The following is a 24565-nucleotide window of genomic DNA, read 5'->3' as shown; positions in this document are numbered from 1 at the left end:
ACAAAATCCAAAAGGTTCTTGTGTGTTATAAAAACAAACACAGCAAGTTTGATTTGGATGTGAAATGAGAGCAAGCTCATTCAGCACTGACACAATAAACATTTTTGCATTTGTAAGAAGATGGCAACAGCACTTTATGTTCTGCAGTCTGGAAGAGCAGACCTGGAGGCCACAGAAGAAGTTACCGCAAACCACAGGAGAGAAGAAAGATGAAGATTCCAGGTAGGTACCAACATGCACAGAGTTGTACAGCTTGCCACAGATGCCTTTCTAAACAGTATTGGTAAAGCGCAGACACAGGATAAAAAGTTGTTGGAGAAAAAATAAAAGGAATGTAATTGTTCTTGGCACAGAATCATCACTCCCATCTTCAGCTTGATACCAAAGACAGTAGAGATAAAAGGCATTACAAGAAAAGGGGAGTAAAGTGATGGATGCAGTAAAAGTGTCAAAGGACAAGGAAAGATAAGAACTGCTGATCTGCAGCATAACAGCGGCTAAAGACCACCATGGGGCAAAACAGGGAGGAGATGACATGGACTTTCAAGTTACCGGTCAAGTTACCATCCACCATAAGAGACAGAGCTGTTGTGATAAGAATAAATAGTTGACAGGAAAAAAATGAGAGACCTGTGTTTCTAACTACACAGATAAGGAATAAGTCAAATTAATTCCTGTTCATCGGAATCAGTAAACCAAAGTAAACCAAATAATGAGGTTGGCCTAATTAATTTCCTGCAGTAATGTCTGGGACTCCTTTCTTAAAATGTATAATCCTATCTGCATAACACACTTTTCCCAAAATTAAATGCCATCGACCATGTAACAAAACATCAATGTCTTACTGTAACGTGCACTTGCTAAAAAAAAAAAAAAAAAAAGTATGTGCCTATGGCTGTAAAAACTGTACCATATTTCCAGATGCATTGGAAAACTGACTGAAGAATAACTGTCCAATTTTTTTTTTCCTGTACGGTTGGTTTATTGAATGTATTGAAGTTTGATTTAAGTTTATTAATACAGACTGTCTGGTAAAATAGTGTGTGTGGGGTAGTGGTGGTGGTGTGTGTGGGGGGGGTGTGTGTGTGTGCGCGCGCACGCGCGTGCGTGTGTGTGTGTGTGTGTCTTTCTCAACCGCTACAGCAGAATCTTAAAATCCAGTTTGGATTTTCAATGTGATCATGGCAGAAGAAATGCTTTAACAAATGAGATACACAGTATTGCTGGATGCAAATCTCTGCTGATAACTCTCCAGCCTCAAGAGCTCCATTTTCGCAACATGAAGTCACGGATTGGCAATTGACGAGCTTGGTACCATTGGCTCAAAAAGTTGATTTTTTTGGAATAAAGAGAAACTTGAAAAACGTTTATTAATGCCCGAGACACACACTCTGGCTACATCACTACTGTAGTTCCCAAGTACACAGTCCCTTATATCAGTAACATTTATGGACATGCTTTCATTCATGTTTATTATTTAGTTGTAAGTCTACTCTAAAACTGAAACTGATTTAGTATAAACATCTAAGTTTCTTTTAAAAATCATATGCTAGCGCAAGAAACATTTTTTTTATGAGCTGGCTTAAAAAAGAACTGACATTTTTCCTGCCACTTCACCAAAAACAGAGTCCAGACAAGAATGAGTTACTGTTCAGCCAAACCTAAGGGCAAGTTTCTACTGGCTTAGTTATAGCTCATGTATGCCAAAAGGTATTTTCAACAAGGGCCAGATTTTGTACTGGGAACTGCACAGGCACACACATGTAATAAAAAGTGAGTGCAGCAGGTTAAACTGCACTTTTCCAGCCTCCTCCAGAAAATACAACTGTGCTCCAACGACTGCAGCTATTTACAGCGATCACAGGTGTGGCAAGCCTAAACTCTCAGCAAGACAAGACAAATATCATATGTATTATAATCATATCCTGCCTCCCTATTATGAAAATAACTTTATCGTGATCAGGGTATTTATCTCAGAGATGGAATAACAATAACACACACTGGCGTTTGAGAGGGGATGTTAAACAGGTTTTCAAGCAGACAGCACTTTGCTGAAGTACAGCCAGGAATTCGGATTTATATCAGCTTCACAGTTGCTACATGTTTGTGCTGGTTTTGGAGTGTGTACCACTTGCCTTCTTAAAAGAGAAAGCTAAAACATAACTAGCATCTTATACCCCATAGTCTTCAGACTAACTGAACACTAGCTAAAGCAAGAAGATGTGAAATTATCTAGCTTCTGCAGAGCTTTTCCCTTATATTCTGCATCCAATCTTGTTCCAGGGCAGCAATCAGCCAGGCTGTCCCTCTCCGCAGATCATGTGGCCTTCAGTAACTCGTGTGTAGCATCACTTATGAGGGAAGCTGCAGCTTTTATGCAGTATACTGCAGTTCCCTTCACCTTTCTGTCTTCGGGAACTAATCAGCATGACTCCTGCAGAAGTGACAGCCAGTACCTGTCCCAGCTAACACACAGCTTTCCAGTTCACTTTGGCTGAATGTGCAGATACAATGAAAAGGACTGTAAAAATGCTACAGAGGGGGAATTTTTTTTCCGTGATAATTGTGTCTGACACTTAGTTGCTCAGATTACAAGGAAAAAATGAGTGCCTCTGCTTTAACTGCCAATCCTAAAACCTAATCCTGGAATTAGGGTTTTTTCCCCCTTTTTCCCAAACAAGCAATAATTCTCTCCACCTTGTGTGCATGCCATGCATTAAAAACACAGTTTGTCACCACCAGTTTTTCCAAGAGGGTTACAAGGTATGCCTCAAAATCAGCTTTAAGAGGTATTCACCCTTGCCCAGAAAAGGAGATTTCAACTTTAATACTGTACACCTATTATGCTTTATAATAAATGTCTAGGATTACTTGAGCAAAAATACTAGAGAACTTTTATTCCCTCTTCCTTTTTTCTATTACATACTGGACTTGTTAATTGGTTTCACTTCTCTAGTAATGGTGGTCCACTTCAGTTTCACTATTCAGACAGAAGCTAAGCTGTCTGAAAAGCTGATTTGAAAATACTGTTTACCAGCAAGAGAAGCAGCAGTAAACCAAAACTTGGCATGTAAGAGACATGTGCTTGCTGAGAAAAAGATGTGTAAAAGAAAGGTACAAAACATGACTGGCACTGTTAAATCCTGAGCCCTGGAAAAGTACTTCTGTAAACGTAGCAAGTGAGTAAGGGCAAAAATACTTCTGTACACATGGCCAGTGAGTAAAAAACACCTTTCCATTAAAACAAACAAGCAAATAAAAAGCCAACCCCAAACCAAAGAACACCCTAGACCACCTTTTTCTACTAGGCATTCAAGAAAAATAATAAGAAATCAAGAAAAATGGAGTATATTGCAAGAGATAAACCATAATGTGGTTACAAAGAAAGTAAGAGATATAAATGAGACATAAATAAGGTATATGTGCACATCTGGATAAATGCAGTGAAAAGCATCACTAGTAAACAAGTCCTGATGACTGCTACGGGCTCCAATTCCTAACTCTGCCAATGCCCCCCTGATAGTTTTGAGGTTCCCCAATTAATCCACATTACCACACACAGTACCCTATGAATATGAGAGGCATTACCGAGAGCTACAAAAATGATTTAAAAAGCCATCAAAATGCAAAGTTATGCAGCAGTCTGACTCATTGTATGAGAGTTTGTGCTTTGCAAACTATGCAGCAAAATAACCAAGCTTGCACATTGTGCAAGCTGAGTGACGCCACTGGAGAGAACTGATGCTGGATATCAGCTGAACAAGGCAAAGGCAAAGGGGGAGGAGGAAAAGGGGGAGACCTCTGTCAACACAGCATTAGGAAAGCTCTGGCTGAAAAGGTCAGTCGTAGCTTACGCTGGAGGACAGCAAGTGTATCAGAAGCCTGCTGTGTAACGGCATGAGGAGATGGCGCTCCCAAGCAGTGTATGGACACTTCCATAATCAGGTAATAATATAGACTTTAGGCTTCAAGGAGGTCATCCTGACACCTCTCAGAGCTTCTGTGTGTCTTTCTTAGCCTCATCTTTCTGAGAAGTTCCATCACTTGTATGAATGTTGGACATCATTCAAGGGGGAAACCTGGAGAAGAGAAGCTTCAGGCAGATGCATATAACCTCGAGTTTTTCATGCATGTACATCAATTTAGAGGATTTCTTTATTTTGTCAGAAAGATGCATATAGCAGCATTTTGGAAAAGGTAAGCTACTGGTACAGTAGTTAGGACTCACAAACACAACATTCAAACCACAGCACCAAACATGACCTTGACTGGGCGAGACAGAGCTATTGACTACTCCTGACTGACTTTGTTCCCAAGCCGCAATACAGAATGAAAACAAGCATTGTAACCTTGATTTTTTTCACAACACAATTTATGTTTCTTGGCCAACTTTATTTTAGCCTTTCCTTTCTAAGAAACTTCCTGCTTTTACAGGAGATGGTTAAATTTTGTTGATGCAATCCATGGCTGCAAACAATGAGTCAAAGACTATTCGGCTTCTGAAACCAACCTGTTCTGTCTCTTGCAAATAAAAACATACAGGACAATTTACTCTGATTTCATCATTAGGAGAGACTCATTTCCCACAGCCATTAGCTTTTATGGCACAGGTTTGATGGTCCTGTTTGCACAGCTTTCCACCAATAAAAATGCAAAGCACATGGAACTAGAGAGCTTAAATCTTTTTTTTATTAAATCCCTTGATTTAGAGGGAACTTCAGGATGTGCAGAGCTGTGTTAATTCCCTTGTTTCCTGGGATGGAACACAGGCATAGGAGTCATTATACTTGAGTCATTTTCAGCTGCTAGAATCTCCCTTGGAGTTGGCCAGCTTGGATACAGCCCTGCTGCTTGAGCAAAGCCTGGAATGGCCACTGCAGTATTTCATTGCGAATTTAATTTCTGGTGTATTGGTAAGCAGTGCTAGCAGGTAGCACATCAACAATGTAGAGTAGCCAGTATATTCCTGTGTCTGCTATAAAGTCTTTACCTAAATATGAGGTCATGATGAACATAAAGGTAGACACAACTTTTTTTGCCTGTTTAAGAAGTTCAACCTTGAATAAAAGACAAGCCCAAGCTGTATCTCCCACCATCTTCTATACCTCACCTCCTCAAACCAGGCCCTCAGCCCCCAGTCGCCTCCCTAATCTACCTTTCTATTGCAGGTCTAGTACTCTCCAAATTGTTGCTCTCTGCCCCGTAAGAGCTTACCAGTACACCTCCTCCTGCACAAACCCAGCAGCAGTGCAGAGGATCAGCAACAGCTCAGAGCTATTTCTTCCCAAGAAGTGTCACCATAGACCATCTCATCCACAGGTTCTTAGCCCACAGCAATGCAAACAGCTCGCTACACTTACTTTTAGCTGCACACATGGTGAGCTGGAACAAACTTACTTGCATTTCAGACTGTAATTGTCAAACCTGAAAACCTAATGGAAGCAGTCCCTCAATTCTGAACACAAAATGATAACGAAATTGTGCTTCTACACAAGTTTTTTTATGAAACAAACCAAAAGCTCCAAACCAAAACCTGTGCACATCTGTGTATTAGGAAGACATGTCAGGGTTAAAACAAAACATTGAAGACATAATACATCGTTTACACTCACAATGAGAAAACCTCAGGAACATTAAATAAAAGCTAAGACTGGTATCAGAGATGATAACCACTACTCCTTAAGGACTTCTACGTAGTAGGTAGTGCACAAGTTTGGGAGGAGCATTTATTCAACAGGGCTATTTAAAAAATGCTATTGCCTTCTGGAATACAAAGTGTTTGGTGTTTATTATTTTTTATTTCAGTAATTCGTTTTTCAGTAGGTTTTTCAATCTCCAAACATGGTTATTGGCCCTGAGACAAATGGACTGTGATAAAAACTTTCTGGGATTTCTTCTAAATTATTTTTGTTACATTTATACTCTTTGAATGCAGAAACATTATGTGTCACATCTTAATTACCTGTGTGATAAAACACCACAAAAGCCTAAGAACCCATCTGATGACTAACAGCTGAATTAAAAGTCCTTCAAAGGTGAGTTAAACTACAGTGCTTTTCCGAATATATAGATAAAAAATGGATGAACACAAAAATCTTCTAATAGACTACTGAGAAATTAATTTCTCAAATATGAGATACATGCATTGTTCACAAGCAAAACAAAAAAATGAAACTCTTACCATACCTACCTAGGAACAGACACTGGCCAACCCCCATTTTAGGTTTATATAAGCCTGTTAGTTTTGTAAAATTTGGAGTGAAGATTACACAAAACATGACTACAGGATATAAAATATGCAGACTCACATAGTAACTGTAATCACTGGTGCACACATACTGTTTCAATGCAAGCTTCTGCAAGTAAATATTCACATATGTGTATGGTCTGCAGGTGCACTTTAAATGCTCTGTAAGGGACAGCCTTCAAACATGCAAATTCAAGATTTTAAACAGGTAGCAGTTTATTTAATATTCTGAAGTAATGCCACAACAGCAAAATGTGATCCAACAGTTTTGCTTAGATTAGAAGAGCATGCTTGCTGATGTCATTAGTTTTATTTAGGTAATTTTGCATCGTTTGTGCCAGAGTGTAAGTTTTCTCAAGTTTTCTTATCTCCTGGGAGCTCTGTCTGTACAAGAAGATGGGCTCTCGGTTCAGCTTTCCAGCAAGAAGTTCCCATCTGAGAGAAGCAAGTTACCCCCAGCACAATACTAACTCCTGTCACCCTGCAGAGATGACATGGAAATAAATCGTACTCTTAAGTACAGTAGAACAACTGGAATTCACTTAACCGAGTGCCCTTGAACACCGAGAAGGAATAGAATTTAATTTGGAAAGGGCTGTTACTGATTTAGTCAGACTTGGACTACTTTTGTGATGCCACCATATATCATGTGACTATATTCATAACAAAGCTACAACAGCACAATACCAAAAATACTTAATTTTTCAAGATTTGAACCCAATGAAATACTGCTTCTAACAAATTCCAAGTCAATAGGCAGAGAAGGGGCCTGAAGAACAATAAAAATGAGCACCCAAGAAAAATCATTCCACCTGTCAGAAGCTGCATAATTTTCCTGCTCCAGTAACTGTAGTTCAAATCTCTTAGTATCTTTTGATAATATAAATACTTTAGATGCATTACTGTCACCACAGGTAATAGGAAAAAGTCACTGCAGGCATATGACAATGAAGTCATGGGAACCATAGAAACATATGAAGAAAAAAGTCAATTATGAGCTTTGCAAATTTTTCCATTTAGGCAAATATACAGTCTCAACTAGAAGTTGCTTTTTTGGCAACTTTCTAATGCTGTAAATTTGATCATCCTGAAACATTTTGCTCAAGGAGTTATTCTTGTTCTGCCACCAGAACAAGGGAGAATCCTGAATGACTGGCAAGAAGCTTACTTTTCTTCTTGAAGAAAGGTTCCATTACAGTGGACAGTGAACTAATTCATTAGAGCCCTACCTCCTTCCCAAAAGCTAAACTAAATAGCCCAAGTCCATTTATGTAAACCAGCAAAAGAAAAAAAAATAAATCTTTTAATAAAGTTCAAGCGCTTAGAAAAGAATAACAGACCATATCCTACTTTGTCCATCATAAATTATGCCTATTTAAGCAGATCAGAAGGAAGTATTACATCTTTCCACTGGTTAGACGGAAGTCAGCGATTAGTGATGTACACATACAGGAGCTTTGAAGATATATTTTGCTAGAAGGGAGGACATAAGTAGAAAATGAAACAACAAGGCCTTAAGAATTTGATTTAAAAAAACCCAAACAAGTTTATTAACACAAAGGAATTGATATTATTTTCTAGATATTTTTTTTTCCAGTACATTCAACTTGAGAAGCCAGTTTTACACCAAAATGCCTGCACTACCAGTTACAGTAAAAGCACAGGACAGTCTATATATGAGTCCTGAAAGTATGACATATAATTTTAGTGTCATTAATGGAAGAACATCAAGCAAACTTTAAAGCTCAGGACACAAAGCCATTCCGCTTCCATTGTCCTCCTTACCCTGACAGAACCCATTAAATCCCAACCACAACCTAAGATACACCTATGCTGATACTAAAAAAGTACGGGTTTGCTATATGCAGGTTTTAACATGTATATTGGTCACAAATATAATAAATCCTGTATGTATGTAATTTTATTTGTACAATAAGGCTAATGTTTCTTATGACAGGCCTGTTCTAAAGTGAGATCACTAGCTTCTAACTAAAGACTTACTCCCCAAAATAATGATTAATCTTTGTGAAAAAGTCTTGATAAATATCAGCACCCAAGTCAACTTACACAAATTTTACATGTAGTATCTTACGTTTCTCTTCTCATACTTCCTACCATTGATTAGTAGCTAACACTAATTTGTATCTAGTATTATAATCTAATACTAAATTGTCCCAGATTCAAGACACAATTAACATGGACATGTCATTATGAGTTATTCCTAGGGACTTGAAAAATATTACCAGCATTTATGCACTTTGTGAAGGCTAAAGTAGATTATAATCTGACATTTTAATGTCTCTTGTTGAACATACAACCAGATGAGGGCTCACTTGATGAAGATTTTCTTAAGCTTCCACAAAGCTCACATTCTGACATCTTTCTGATGCTATGGGGAGGTAAATTAAACTTAGATTGTATTTTTGTGGAAAATCAAATTTATTCATTCAGGCCTCTTGAATAATGGGGTATAATGCCTGCTTACTCATTTGTTGCAGTTCCAGACCTTTAAAGTTTAAGGGCCAGAAAAGAAGCTGCTGCCTCTTCAAACTGCTATACAGAATATTCTTGCTGCATGCAATCTTCAGTCTGCCTTCACAACTTTCTGCAGCAACAGCATGTCCTAAATGACATAGAGACAACCTTTGCAGAGCACCAAGAGCATGGTTATTGCTCTTCTAAGGTGGTAAAGTGCCCACCTCCTCCCTTTTCCCAGTCTCACCCCATCTCAGACATCTGTAGTATGTAAACATTGTATATACTATACATGCAACCACCAGTATCATTCAACTTGCAAAACCCATAAAATAAAAAAAACCCTACCACATAAACCCCCTAAAGAAACATGAAATTGCAACATATTATGAGAAGTGTACAATCTGCAAAGCAAATTTATGCATACCATGGCATCATATGCTCCTCGGGCAATGTGCAGAGAAGCAAACCTCCCCCTCGCTGTTCCTCAGAACTGCACCTACAGCCCTCTCAAACACCCAGGTTGGCTTTCCTGAAGATGGTCCAATAACCCTAGGGTGCAGATCACCCACACAGACTCAGGAAATTAAAACAGGGTTTTCTCTTCTTGGATTGTTTTAAGCCTTTAGGCAAAGTAGAACCCTCTCGGTGCTGACTATCCCATACACCACAGCTTCTTCCATTGAGTCCCAAAAGGAAATGGGCCATCACAGAAGAGAAATCAAACACCAGTTAAAGCTACCATGATGTATCATTTATTTCAGACTTTTTTGTGTGTGCAGGTACATTTCCTGACCGCCCCTCTTCAAAAACAATTCTTCCATGGGTGGTTTAAATGGCTTTTCCTATTCCTTTGAGAACTAACAGAGTAATGATTTATGAAACTTTTGAACTAGAGGGAACACACATGAAAATCTGACATGACCACTGGCAAAACACCAAATATCCAGATGAGGGATTGTTAATGAATCTGTTTGGCATCAGAAGTCATGCTGTTGAGATAAATCAATTAACCGTTGTCCCTGCCGTGATCACAGTTCCTCTGTTTTCCCAAAACCCCTAACTGGTCTTTCCAAATGACACTCTAAAGACAACTGAAAATATCAACTTTTAAAGGGTGAAGAGATTTGTCAACCATGACTACGTCACAGAATTTTTATGTGACTGTGTTCAGCTCTTAAATTAGGGATAAAGATTTCCATGACATCCCATCCCTGTGTGCATATTACAAGTAAACTGTTTACTTGAGCTTCATACAGGAATGACCACCTAGTATTTCTGAAAGCACGAAATACCTTAGTTTTCAGATTTTAATATATGTAAAACCTGGTTTTAAGACACTGCTGAGATCTGAACCAATGTCCTCTGTTAACTGTCATTCCTCAGTATTTAAGCCCTACATGTTCCATGTGCTTATACAGCAGATAAAAACTATAGCGTTTCAACAGTTTAGTTTCTGAATAAAGCAAAGGAACTGTCTCCACTGAAGCGCGCACTTACACAACTGGTTAACACAATGCATACATGTGCTCTCGCTGTAGAATTCAGCTTTTATTCAGTTCACTGGTTTACATCTTTAGGAGTCTGTCAGATTTTAGTGTTCAAATATAAATTTGGGATCTGTAGAAATCACTATGGAACTAGCTCCATTCTTATGTCAGGTATTTGTTTTTGTTGGCTTAGTAAACTGCAAATTCCCTTTGGTGAGACTTACTGAACAAGGGACCCTTTGTAGAAGGCGGCAACACTAACCTTTTTATCTGAGCTTACAGAACCTGTAACTCGGGGCTTGCAACTTCACAGCGTTGTGAGATTTCCTTTTGTGCTCCTCGTAACTCCAAACCTGAGACCAAATTCTACCTTTATTTATCCCCAAGCAGTAATTCACATCTGAAATTGCAGTCTGCAGAACAAATACTTCAGGTAGCATCAAACCGTCCATATTTCTATTAGCAGAGCCACAAATGCTCCAACAAGAATGAATAAATTTGAGTTCCATGTACATTTCATATTCATTCCAGTCTCTTTTAGAACTGGAGATTCAATGCAACAGATATGCAGATTCTGCCAACTCTGCACATAAATAAACTGAAGCTGCTAATGGCACGGGAACAGCATGATGCTCTTCTCCATGCCCAGCACTGTCAACGCAGAAGCAAAGAGGAGTTGCTGCTTCAACAAAGCTGTGCTATTTAGCTGTACATGGGGCTGCTGCGCAGTCTCTCAGAGCAGTCTGCATAAGTTCAAAGAATCCAGGTGATGTTGCAGTGGTTGACTGAGCTATCACAACCAAAAGTAAAAGCACACAACAACAGTAAGAATGAAAATTTTCATGTGTTCATTCACAGAAAAACAAAATAAACCCCTCTTCTTGCTTCAGCTGTGGGTCTAGCCTGTACAGTGGCTATGTGTGAAGGAAAGAATTAAGTATGACTTTCAGCTTTCATGAATTAGCAGAGGTTTCAAATGAAAAGGAAAAAACAAGGTCTATCAGAATTATGGTCTGCCCAGTCTGGGAGCTGTTGTCACAATAAACACGTAACCCATGACGTATCACCCATGTATATTTTCACTGTCAAGCAGAACAAAGAGACCAAGCATCCTTTGGCGCAAAAGCCCCATGCACAATCTTCCCCTGCAGGCATTCTGTTCTGATGCATCATTTGCACTACTGTGTACCCAGGAGCTACATTCATGAGCCAGCACAACACTGCACTCAGGCACCAAAAACATCCTCTCCATAAAGTTTCAATTAGCCTTTCAACTCAATTACACTGCATAGAAAAGAATCCGGGATACTAAATACAAGTCATGTTTCATAAAAATGTAATAATATTATATTTTATTTTTCCTATTGACATTTAGTTTGGTTTTGAATTCAAAAGATGAAGCCAAAAAAGCAAAATAAATTATCCTACGAAAGTTAACAAATTATTCCATTGTTTATAATAGCACTGGGCAAAGCCCACTGAATTAGGCATGAATTTGTCACATATGCAATAAAGAACTTAAGACTAATACATTGTTCCCATTGTAAATCTTATTTTTAGAGGTTACATGTTAACATTTTAAATTAACTCCAGGCTTAAACTTGGAATATGCCATTATTCCACAAGGGGAAAAAGAAAAATGAGGAAAGGTGACTGAGAACTTGATCTGCTTTTCTGACCACCACCAGTTAAGCAGGATCCTTCGTGAAATACTTGACGAACCTGAGAGCCGTGTCTGATCAGCTGCTGTACGATCTAAGGTACGTTCGCAGAAACTCCTCTCAGCCTGCAGGCATCAAAACTGCTGCCCGGGGCTTTGAGAAGCCCTTCCACAGTTTGGGGGGGTACCCACATTTACCGGAGCCTTTGCCAGCACCAGTGCCAGAGCTCCCGGGGAACTGTCAGCACGCACGTAAACCAAGGTAAAGAGCAGATCCTTCCCGTAACCCTTTTAACCACTGTAAACCCTGCCGCTAAATGCCGTACCAATGATGTAAACCCGGGTGTTTTCATCCCTGAGAACTGCCCATCCGCAGCCTGTGACCCGCCGGGGGGCGTCTCTCTGCTGCTTCTCGGGCGCGTGCAGAGGGTGACCGGGCACCTCAGGACCCGCAGCACCCTGGAGTGCGACCCTCCCCGTGGCTCCCCACGCTCCCGGGGAGCTGCCACGGCTCCGCCGAGGCTGGGCGCTCCCGGGATGGACAGCTAAGTCCCGGGCACTAGCGGCGCCCCAGCCGCCCCAGCCCGGCTCTGCCCGCAGGTACCCTCCGCCCGGCAGCTCCGCCCGGCAGGCCGGGGCGGCGGGTGCCCGCAGCGAACCCGTGTGCCCCAGGGGCAGCCGCCTCGGCCGGCCGTGCCCTCCGCCCACGCACGGACCCCGCGCGAAAGCCGAGCCCAACCACAACCCCAGCCGGCCACGGGCACGGCGAGCAGCCCGAGGGGCTCGGCAACTTACGGCGCTGGCAGAGTCCCGGCACGGCCGCCAGCAGCCGGGCCGCCCCCAGGAGGGCTCCGGGACCGCGCTGGCACCTGGGCACGGAGACGATCCCCGCGGCGAGGCACGCCAGCAGCGGCACCCACATCATGCGCCGCGGCCGGCACCGCTCCCGCTCCGTCGCCCTCTCCTCGCGGCCGTGTCTCGGCGCCGCGGCGCGCTCAGTCCCGGCCCCCGCGGGGGCGGCGGCGGGGCCGGGGGAGGGGCGGCGGCGGGCCCGGCACAGGTAGGGCGCGCGGCGGCGGCGGGGCGGGCGCGGGCCGCCGCATCTCAGGGGCAGCGCCCGCCGCGCCCCCGCGCCCCGCCAAGGGCGGCCCCCCGGCGGCGGCGGGGCCGCGGCCGAACGCGGAGAGCGGCTCCCTCCATCCGCCTCCAGCACGGCGCGCAAGGGGCGCCCGGCCGCCCGCCCGGCCCAGCCGCGGGGAGGCACTCGGCACCGCGCGGGGAGCGGCGCAGGCCCCGCACCTCGCTCGGGGAAACAACCGCCCGGCGGCTGTCCCCGCCTCCCCCGTCCGTCCCCGCCGCGCAGCCCCGCCGGGGCGCCGCGCCGCCAGGTGGGCGCTGCCCGCCGCCGTCCCGAGCCGCTGCCGGGGCCGCTTCTCCGCGCCGCGGGGCCGGGGCGCTGGGAGGGGGGCACGGGAGCGCGGCCGGCGGCGATGCGCCGCCGCTGCCGCCCAGGCCGCCCGCGGAGCCGCCGGGCCCCGCCGCGGCCGGTGCGCGCCGGGCCCGCGGGTCCCCCCCGTTGCTAGGAGACGGCAGCGGGGCAGGTTCCGCGGCGGGGGCGGGCGGAGGCGGGGCCGAGCCCGGCGGTGAAGTCACTGCGCCCGCCCGCGCCTCTTTGTTCCGCGGCGGCCGTGGTTCGCCGCGGGGAGGCGGGCGAAGGCCTCGGACGCGGTGCTGCGACGTCCGCCAGCCGCCTCTCGGCCCCGTGCGGCGGACGGCGACCCTGTCAGCAGCCCTCGGCCGTGCCGGCGGGTGCTGCCCCCCCGCCGTGGGAAGCCGGCCGCCGCCAGCGCTCGCTCCTGCCACCCTCGCGCCCCCCGTCGCTGCCCCCGACCTCAGGAACACCGCCGGGCGCCCCCTCCCCGGGCCGGCACGGCGCCTGGCCGCAGCGCTCCCCCTCAGCCCCCGCCGCCTCCGAGTTCTTCGTGTTACCTAAAAACACCTCCCCGCCTTTAATCGCTCCTGTTGCTCTCCCCGAATAGATTCTGCTCGGAGTTTCCACCCCTCCGGGCGAAGTGGGAGTAACGCAAAGGTTAACCGTGCCCTGGGCCGGGCGGAAAGTACCTCGCCGTGCGGGCCAGGAAAGCCCCGCCGGGCCTAGGTGCGTTCTCCAGCCCGCCCGCACCGCCCGGCCCTGCTCCGCTTCCCCGCACCCCTCGCGCACCGGGCACCTGGGCCTGCCGGGCGGCGGCGGCCGGGCCGGGCCGGGCCTGGCTGGGCGCTGGGCCCCGCCGCGGGGGCAGGTGTGCCGGCCGCGGGGCCTCCGGACCGAGCGCCGAGCCCGCGATAACCGCCTCCGTGTCATCGCTTCGTTTTGTTGCTACCCAACAGCTGTCAGTGCGCAGGATCCCAAAATAGTGTCTCAGTGCGGCGTCCAGGTTTGCCTGTGCAGGGTACAACGTTCATAAATCATGCAAATGCAACCAGTGGAAGTACACTGCTGCTTCACAGGCTTTGTGAATAAAAGGCTGCTGAAGCATTTTCAGACCCTGTGCTAACCTTGCGGGGCTGAGATAAGGGTGGTTTATCATCTGCATGTCAGAGGTCAGAAGCCAAATGCACACTGGGTTTGTTCAAGGCTGCTGAGGAAGAGATGGCAATGGAGCAGTCCTACACTCCCACTCTTGGGAGTTTTTAAATGTTGTATCATATATCTGCTTCATCTTTGTAAAATCCCCTCTTTTTAGACATTCGAGTGTCATTCCTCAAGCGACCACGGCCCAAATAGGGATATAGGATGTGAGAAAGCCATGTGCAGTGATAGTAACGGGATAGGGTAGCATCTATGCGACTTCAAATATTGTGGCATCCTTGACCTAAAAGCTCTTATTTCAGAGGTCACAATTTCAAACTGTGTAAGTGGTGAGCTACCAGTCCCATGACAGCTTGGTTGGGTGCAATTTTCTGAAATGAATGCACTTGTGGCAGATGAACTAAACTCAATTTATTCCTGTTTGACACTATGTCGAACTCCTGGGTCACAATGTTGCAAAGTCATAGCGATTCAAATGTATCTGGAAAAAAGGCTCCAGGATGAGACATAAAGAAATTTGGGGAAATATCTTTAAGCAAAGTCCCAGCAGAAGCAGAAGTCACTGAAACTGAGGTCTCTCTGCTTTGAGATTTTTACCTGCATAGTCTTCAGTAATGCTGATGGGAGGAAGAATACAGCTAATACTCCATATGGATATGTTCTGTATGAATGTCTTTATCAGGCCTTAAATTATCGTAAGCATTGTACAGAAAATGGCTCTGTCTTCAACAGCATGAAGTATCTTGTGAATTTCTAAGCATAGGCTGTTTACCATGCAAATAGGAAACAGAGTCCTTACAGGCACTACTCCTGATGAGGATGACATCTAGGGATTTGGCATTCTGGGCAGAAAGACAATACCTGCTGTCTAACGTGGAAGAAAAAAAAATGGATAGTTTTCATAAAAAATCTGAGAATAAGTAACCAGAACAACACTTTAGTCATTAGCTTAAACACTGAGAACATAATGTAAAGGATGCCAGTACTGGGTGACAGCTATGCACCCTGAATAGTAAAAGCCACCAGTATCAGCAGTAACAAAGCCAAGAGCTGAAGGTGCCAATAGCTGAGGCCTCTATGAGTTGAGGTCACTGTAAATATTCAGAGCATTCTACTGATTTATGTAAAATGCAGCTTCTCCCTGTTTCTTTAGCTTCATTCCTTCCATAGTGAAATACAAAGACTTAAAAATATTTACTTTGCAGCAATAGCATCTTTGAATATATTGTTGTATAGGCAGTGTTTATAATGCAATGATGTAAGCTGCATCTCAGAGAACATTACACAGGAGATTTGAATAATTCTGGTTTTGCAAGTGGAAAAACTGAATCTCTAGGGTTGCATAAAAGACATGTAGCAAGGAGTTTAAGACCAGTGGAACTGGATTTAAGTCTCAGTCCATTGTCCTATCCACAGGGCCATGAATGTCTGAAGTAATGTGGCTATGGATCCCCATACTCGGAGATACTTGACACTCAGCTGAACAAGTTCCTGAGCGGCCTGATCTAATTGGACATGTGTTGAGCAGAGGGCTGGTTGGGCCTTGTGGGGCTTTTTCCACTCTAGGTTTTTTAATGAATTTTTATGGTGTAAAGTGTGTAATTCTCTGTTCTTATATTGTATGTATACAAAATTTCTTGAAGTGTTATAACTGTGGTTTCTTTCCAGTATTTACATTTGCTTTATTGAAAACAAAATATAATTTTCTATTACAGTGCTGGTGAATAGCCTTTCTTTTCAGGAAACAGTTTTAAAAATGTTGCATCTACAATGAGTGTTCACTAGAGTCAAAAAACCCAAAGCATTTCTTACAAAAAACATGTTCCTTTTTTGGTTGAATATTTCCAACTATCTTTGATGTGCCATTTCAAGGGGGAGAGTCCAAACCGAGATTGCAAAGGGAAGATTGATGGTGTTTCACAACCGCTAATATCAAAACTTTTTTGAAATCAAAAATGCATTATGTGTTCATTAGCCTGTCACGTGATTTCTTACATTATCATGGCATCCTAGACATGATTAAAATCCCCATAGAAAGCATTTTCGTATACTTAGATTAATTGCACTTTCCTCCTACTTCCCCATTTTAGTAAGTTAAAATCTTGCTGGAGTACAGTAGTTGTGGATTTGGTCGCTTCACTTGATCCTACTGACATGCAAAATGTATTTCTTTGCTGTATAACTAAATCAAAGGATCACACGCTTGCCTGTCAGATACAATTGCATTTGCTATAGGTTGGGTTCTTTTTTTTACACAAAACTTGCATCTAAATTGCATCTGTTTCATATAAAAAAAGGCAGTGTATTTTGCAAATCTTTCATAACCCATCAATTTCAAGTGATGGAACAATTCAAAGTCAATAGCTGTTCCCAAGAAACAGATTGTCAAGGTGTCATGGGCCTCTCCCTGAGCAGTGTGGACTATGAATGATCCACCTATGCTGGTTTTTATATCCAATAAAATGCTACATAAAATTCCAGCTGCCCAATGCAGTATACAAAAGTTTTGATAAAATATAATTATATAATTTTGACAAAGTTTTGATGCATTTAAATACAAGACATTAAAACTATGCACATTGTTTCTCATTTCTAGGCTCAGTTCTCACTGTAAAACTGTAACGTCAGCTTTCAAAACAATATTTACTCCCCCAAGTAGTATTTTCCATTATTTTTTTCATTAATACCTACCTTAGTTACCAGTCCATGTTACTGAATTTCCTGATGCACATGGCACAAGGAGAGAATTGTGCATTTTAAAGAAAAACAATAATCCAAAATGACCAATACTCTAAATAGTTTTTTCATTAAGGCTTCCATTGATTTCACATTGGCATGTCATGTGGGCTTACAAATCTTACTTGGGTTTGCAACTCCAGTGGCTTCAGTAGGCCTGTATGAAGCAATCTGGCAACATCTGAAGTGTTACCTTTTTGCATTTACCTTCTCAACACTTTACAGTTTGGTCAATGTTATACAGAGACAGGAGGAATAACACCTTCTGTTTTTCATACGTTCAGCCTGGTGACTTGTGTATATTGTGTCTAACTGTTGTTCTTATTCAACATTTCTTTGTGTGGGTTTGACTATCAGATGATTTTTTTCCTGGTCTAAGTGCCAGCAATATTTCCTCCCTTCTGCTCTTCTGTAGAGAATTACTTGCAAAACCCCAGCGGTACAATTCCCTTATTTTCTTATATAACCAATTGAATTCTAAAATTTGCATATTAAAAAATAGAGTATGTAGTCCTCCAGAAATTCCATATCTTGATCGTGTGTGCTTCAGTGCTTCCCAGAAGTGCGTGTTGTAAGACAATAGACCTGAGATATTTTACACCATTGCGAGAAAAAAAAAATTGCAATGCAGATGGATTCTCAACCAAAATGGTCAGCATGCAGTTGAGACAGAGACAGTAGTAGCTTCTCAGGTGAGAAGGTATCAGACTGTTTAGGGTTTAGTAGGTGAAAACCAGTGGTTTAAGATCTATACAGACACTGATTTCCAGGGACATCTGTAGTACAGACAGCTGATCTGTAAATTAGCGTTGAGGGGGGGCCTCAGTGAAGGTGTCCTCCTCTGTTTCGGAAAGGGTAGGATGATTTTTCTAGAGACAAGCAAGCATAAGAAATTATCTATATAATCCAACAAAGATACTCAAAAGCATAAACCCATGTATTGTAACAAGTGGTTGAAGCCTGGGGTTGTTTACTGAAATGCTCGAATAATCTTGTTCTGGAAGTATTTACTGAAAAAACCCCAGCAGTATATTCAGTTGAACAGATGTATTCTAAAAGAAGAACATTTTAGCTGTTGCCACATGCAGACTTTTAAAGAACACTGTTACACTTGAGATTTTTCGGTACTTCCACTATGCTTTTTTATGTGACGGAACTGGTATTTGAGATAGAAGTGTTTTCTTCCTTTTGACAAATAAACTTGTGGTGTGCTTTGACAGCCTTTCTGACTTCAGAAAGAGCTCCCCTGTGGCCTGTGTTTAAAGTATAAAATTTACCTGGGGTTCTTCTAAATGCTGTCATTAATATTTTCCAGATATCACATCACAGATTTACAGACACTGCAGCTTGATTTCTGGAAGGAATAGGATAGAAGAGCAGTAGCCAGATAGGTTACTTCATTAACCTTATTTCAGTAGGACTTTTGCCTGAAGGACCAAAGACCAGACCCTGTGTTACTAATCTTTGTGCCATTTGCCTCTTTTCCTTCAATGACTATCAGAGAATGAAGAGCATATCATTTTACTTAGTTTTATATTCACAAAGGACTGCATCTTACCCCAAAACAGTCATTACAGTTTTGATGCTAACTGTATGGGTTTCCAGCTCCGCAGAGGATGGGTTTCCTCTTGATAGGTTTAGGTGTAGATCCACAGACACTAAGGCTGCTGAACTCCTCTGAAAATATACATATCAAAGGACAGTTTGTGACATAAACAAATATTATTTTCATTTCTCAGAGGAGCAACAGCCACTGTGAAGTTCAGCAGCAGATATGGACTTTTATCAGGTTTGGTTTTTTTTTTTTTTTTGTATTATTGCAAGCTGAAACTGTCCACAGTACACTGGCACTCCTCGTGTTACTATCTTCTTTTACCTCCACCCTTTTTCTTCTGTTCTTGTTGCCTGTCTCCTACCTTTCTCTCTGATACTTGAAAAAGGTATGTAACCACCACTTACTGCTGAGAGCCAGCTTAGGTGCAAATCAAGTGACTGTGTTACACCTCGGGGTTTTTAATTTTTCTTTTTTCCTTTTTTTAAAAATTTTCATTTTTCGTTTTCATTTCATTTATATTCTTCCTCAAAATTTATTTTTTCCTCTTTTTTTTTTTTTTTTTTTTGCATTGAAGACTATTACTCCTGCCTCCTCACTGCAAAAAAATTATTTTTTCACTCTTTCTTCTCATGATTTTTTTTCCCCAGTCACTTTGGGGGGATCCTCAGATACTTTACAGGCCTCATGCTTTCCCTGTCTACCCCCTCCCTGCTTCTTGCACTTCCCTGATGGAGTCTCAAGGTCACGATTGCTGCTGATACAGCTAACTCAAGCAGTGCTGCAGTTTCTCCCTCATCCTCTTTCTGTGATGATATCACCTCTTCTCTGTCCCCAGGATTTAAGATACTGGGTTACCAAAGGGGGATATGAAATATTCCATAATAATACAGCAGGCCTGACAACATTTTGGAAAGTTTTCAGAGAAAACTCCCAGGTAAGCCCCTGTCACCATTATCTCACTCGTATTTCCCAGAGGTTTCCTATGTAATGTTTTACAAGGAACTGGTAGAAAGAAAAAGTTAGAATATAGTGGAGAAATACTAGGAAATATTTCTTGGGACTTCTGAAAGATTGAAGTTCCTCCTGAGAAACTATTGAGGAAATTAAGTGTAAGAGGTTGAAAGGGAAAGTTGTTGTTTAGAAACAGCACTAGTATTGTTTAACAGAAATTAAAGTTGATTTTTGGTACAGAATAAGCTCTATAGTTCACTCTCAAAAAGTATCCTACAGTTAAAACACGGAAGTTTTTAAGTGGGTGATAGATGAATACAAATCATTTCTCCTGTCCATAGCTAAGCTGCTCAATCTGATGCATTGAGCAGTGGCCAATGAGTGGAAAAATCCCACAGACAAACTCTGTGTGTGTGGCAGAGGGGGAAGTGGGAGAGGTGGGGAACAGGGATGGGGAGGGTGTGTTTTTCCAGAATTATCACAGGTTTTGAGCCTCTGATAGGATTTCATCTGCTCTTGTCCTCAGCCTTGGAGTGTGGTGTGCCCATTAGGGGCAGGATGCTTGTTCTCTACGGGGCATTTATCTGCATACCCCCTCTCCACTCTCACTGCTAACGTGACAAAAAAAAATCAAGAATGTTTAATGGTGAGATGGAGGAAGAATGGAGGCAGATGGGGACATTTGGAAATAATTAAAAAAACCCATTACTTACTGAGTTTTGTAATTGTGTCAAATATCTGTCTGTACATATATCTCCTTACCTCTCACATCCTGCTTATCCTTACATTGTTATTTTGTCATAGGAGCATGTATGTTTGGGCAGCACCTCGCACAAGTTCATCCCTACTTCTGAATTTTTTTTATTCATATTAATAAATCTGCTCTTGTCTAATTCCAGGATGTAGTAGAGCTGTAGTTACTAGTTTTGCTGTTTTCCCTTTATGCTATAATAAAGCTAAGATTCTTTTTAAAATAATGTATAATTAACTTGTGGAATTCACCGATTCCAGATAAGAACTTTGTACGATTTAAAAGTAGATGAGATATTTACATGAACTTTATGTGCCTTTAACTGTAAAAAGTGTAAATTTGAGATAAAAATTCATAATGAAGATAAGCTTTCATGCTTCAGAACAAGAACCAACCACTGTGTGGGGCTGCAGAGAAATTTTCCCTGCAGCCATATAGTGATGTGGTCTTTTAAAGATGATTTCTTTGCCTTTGCTGAAGCATCTGGTATTGACCGTTACTGAAGTCTGAATAGGGCATGAGAGGGACTGTGGGATTCATGTGTTGCTAAAGAACAGACACCACTTTGGGACAGATACTTCTAGCCTGAGTTGAGGCAGCCTAGAAGTAACAATTGTTTGATAACATTTAAAGAGTTGGTATAAACTGAGGACCAAATTAAGGTCACGCTGTTAGCATATACTTGGTAAGAGTACACAGCTACCTTTAGGATTTGCCAGATCTTATCTTTTATCTCAAATGGAAAATATTTTACATAATTAAATTACAGTCAAACTAGTAATTTGTTCCTTTAGAATTTAGTTAATGTGATACTGTACCAGCAAATAATCCTTGTGTGACATGACACGCTAATAAACGCTGGAAGCTGAGGAGAAGTAGAGGTTGCAAAATAGTTTAGTAAGCCTAACTGTGTTAGAAGAAAAAATGTTTCTGATTAGACTTCTTTGGCTCCATTTTCGATCACGGGTGGTCTGTAATTCAAGACTCAATAGTTGTATGAGAGACAGTCTATAGATCAAACAGAAGTGTTAAGGTTAATGGAGAAATTGCCAGGTGAAGTTGTATAGCCTATATAACATGGGAGGTCAGAAAAGTTAATCACTATATTCTTTCTCATTTCAATTCTATCAGTTTTCTAAGTGTCTGCATTTCTGCTGGCAATTAACAAAACTGTATGACTTGGATTTGGAAGAAAATGGAACACAAAATGTTAATTTGCAGGAGATGTGTCCAGGCTGACCCTGAAACGAGTAAGGATTACATTACATCAAGTTAAACAAATTTCACCATGCTCAACAGAAGAATACAGGTGCAAAACTGAAGTAAAAGAGAAAACAGCCAGCACCATAAGCTGTACAATATCAGTGATACGCACCTTACTTTTGCACAAACCATCATAATAATAACTGCTGTGGAAGGTTATGATCTCAAGAGATGTGATCAGTGTCATATACTCAAATATAACTGTGTGTGCCCCAGAAGTCATAGTCATATGGACCACTCAGAAGGACAGAAGAGAATGACTAGATCTTTTGCTCTTAGCCGTTAACTGTCTCTCAGGGAATACTGCATGTACACTATGATCACAGCTTGAAAATGCACAGTTATGAATTTACTGATTACTTGTGGGTTTTCATTTTTATGATGAGGGCCAAAATGATGCTGTCACTAAGCTTCTTCCCATGTGTGGGTGGAAACCACTAGTTCTCTGTAGACTCTTGGTTTATTTTTTAGTGCATCTTTGTCAGTTGGTCAGTCCACTTCCCTATAAGAACATGAGAGGTGTCTTTCCTGTAGGAGGAGAGGGTAAACCAAAAATAAAACAGATCAGATCCTGTGAGGAGTCAAAATGGAGTTGGGTGTGTAAATCAGGATTAAACTTCAAAACCAAAAAGCAGCAAAAATGCAGTTCTTTGTTGGCCAGAAATTTTTTGAGTCTATGATGGTGTAGGGGTTTTTTTTCTCCTGAAATACCTCCTACTTAGTTTTCTCTTTTGTTTACTGTTTGTGCTCCAGGTTGTAGGATGATGAACTCATCACAGAAATGATAAAGAGAATGTGCATTAGTATTACTCCAACACTAAAAAGTTGACTACAACTTAATTGCAAGCTATAGGTTGATTCTGTAGTAGTTTTGCATGTATACTGTGGCCACATCACTTCAGAGCCCTCTTTCTCCTTGTTCAGATCCCACTCTATATTCTACAGCCTACCAAAAAGTTTTGATGAGATCCACTTATAAAGTAAAACACAACATTCACTGTATAATGTTATGAATTCTAGATACATAGATACATTAGAAAAAGGTGTCTTGACATGTTCATTGAAATTGAAAATTTTATAACAGATTCAAAATACCTTAGTAAGAAGTTGGTATTGCCCACTTAATACAGACACTGTGAATAAAAAACAATGATTTTGAGTTAATTGATGAAAATTAAAGATAGTTGTAGCTAGAGAGTTGAGGCAAAATTTTGCCTGTTGGTGCAAAAAGGAGCCAGTGGCCAGTGTTTCTTTTCCATCTGAGCTCCTGCTATTTCCAAGTAGCTTGAATTTCTAAAGACTGCCTAAAGAGAGCAATCTCTCCTCTGTTGAGAGCATAAGACCTATACAACCTGCCTGCTACCCCTGTCGCGTTACCCAAATGGTGGCTGGGCACACCATCCCCTTTTGCTCTTGAGCTATCTGTTGCTTGGTAGTTTATTCTTTTTTTTTTTTTTTTTTAAATATTGTTTCTTTGTTCTGACTTTCTTCTTTTACCAAAACCAAGTAGTGTCTACTGTTTTCTCCCCCTAATTTTTAGATTGGCTTTTAAATCCAAAATATATATATAGAGAAGAAATTACTTCTGGAGTGCTTGTTGAACTAGTGTGGGTTTTTTCCTTGCTTGTTTTTTTTTCCTTGTTTTTGTTTCTTTTTCTTCCAACATCTCCCCACCCCACCCCCCGCCCCCAGTCTCTTTGAGCCATAGCGACTGTAGAAGCTGCCTGTAACAATAATAGGCAAGCATTTTTCCATTCCAAACAGAAATGGAGCCTGATGGTATCCCTATAAAGGAATATACGAAACCTTTAGGTGGCAGCCAAGGGCTACAGTTTGGATTCCTAGATTTATTAGTTGTGTGGTTTATGGTCTCTGCTTCAGGTGGCAAAGAGGATAGGATGAAGAATTAATTTATTATCCATCCAAAAGCAAAGCAGAAGAAATGTCACACAGGTGAAATTTTTTGAAATGCTGGGTTTGTCTAGATATACAGGAATGCACCTAGGAGCTCTTTCTGTGGTCTGTTACCTTTCTGCCACCCTCTGTCTCCTTCAAAGTACTCGTAAAAGAACACCCTAAAGCCTGACATCTTACTCCTGTTGATAAATTTGTTATAAAAATGGCATTCAATATAGTGCTTTCATATTGTATTCAGAATGTGAACGATAACACGTGTCTGGACCTGGGAGGAGGTTGGAAACACTTGACAGTCTGCTGGCATGCACCTCCTTAGCCCCACAGCCCATCACAGCAGGTGTAGAGGAATGAAGCTGGGTTAATTAGCATTGATAATATACAACTGTGGGCTGGCTTCAGGGGCGGCGGTTTGGCTGATTTAGGTGAGGTGCAGCTGTGTCTGGTTAAGTGAAGTGGTTGAGAGCCAATGGAGAGAGAGCAGCTGAGAGGGGAGAAAAAAAGCAGAGAGAACACACAGCCTGGATGAGGCAAGATGAGGAGAAGGCCACAGAGGGACTGGCATGAAGAGTGTGCTGGTATGAGCTGGTAAAAGACCTTGTTGTAGCTTGGTAGATTGGAGAGTGCTGTGACAGTAAGGAGCTGCTGGTCCTCCTGCTTCTCTGGCACAATAATGTCCCTGCAACTCTCCCAGGGAGTTTAGGGCATGCTGTGGGAGATGGCATTGCCAAAGATGGTCATTCAAATGGTATATTTAAGAACTGTAATACAGGATTACTGTCCCTGTGCCACTCTAAAACAGAGCTTTATGAAAATGTGGGTGGCTTTTTTTCCATAAAATGGACTTGTCAAAATCCTGAGGTTAATTTGCTGCAGTTATGCAGTAATGTTGAAATTCTGCTGAAATACATTGTTACAATATGTAATTAAGTT

At 42.2% G+C, this 24565-nt stretch overlaps 1 protein-coding gene across 7 annotated transcripts in view; it reads right to left on the bottom strand.

Annotated features, from left to right (window-relative positions):
* The window catches only part of ITGB8 (integrin subunit beta 8), a 69230-nt gene extending 55807 nt beyond the window's left edge, over positions 1-13423 (bottom strand). For 6 of the 7 annotated variants that reach the window (XR_008731758.1, XR_008731759.1, XM_055707341.1 and 3 more), the window contains exon 1: positions 12668-13423. Coding sequence is in view for 4 of the 7 variants with exons in the window: in XM_055707341.1 (XP_055563316.1) it covers positions 12668-12797 (130 nt within the window). In the remaining 3 variants the exon portion in view is untranslated. The remainder of the gene's footprint in view (positions 1-12667) is intronic. The other variant, XM_055707345.1, reaches the window with a different exon arrangement.
* Between the last annotated feature and the right edge of the window lie 11142 nt (positions 13424-24565).

The sequence above is a fragment of the Falco cherrug genome, chromosome 4 (assembly GCF_023634085.1).
Source record: "Falco cherrug isolate bFalChe1 chromosome 4, bFalChe1.pri, whole genome shotgun sequence".
NCBI lineage: Eukaryota > Metazoa > Chordata > Aves > Falconiformes > Falconidae > Falco > Falco cherrug.
The sequence above is the reverse complement of the archived record's forward strand: the minus strand, read 5'-3'. Positions and strand labels throughout refer to the sequence as shown.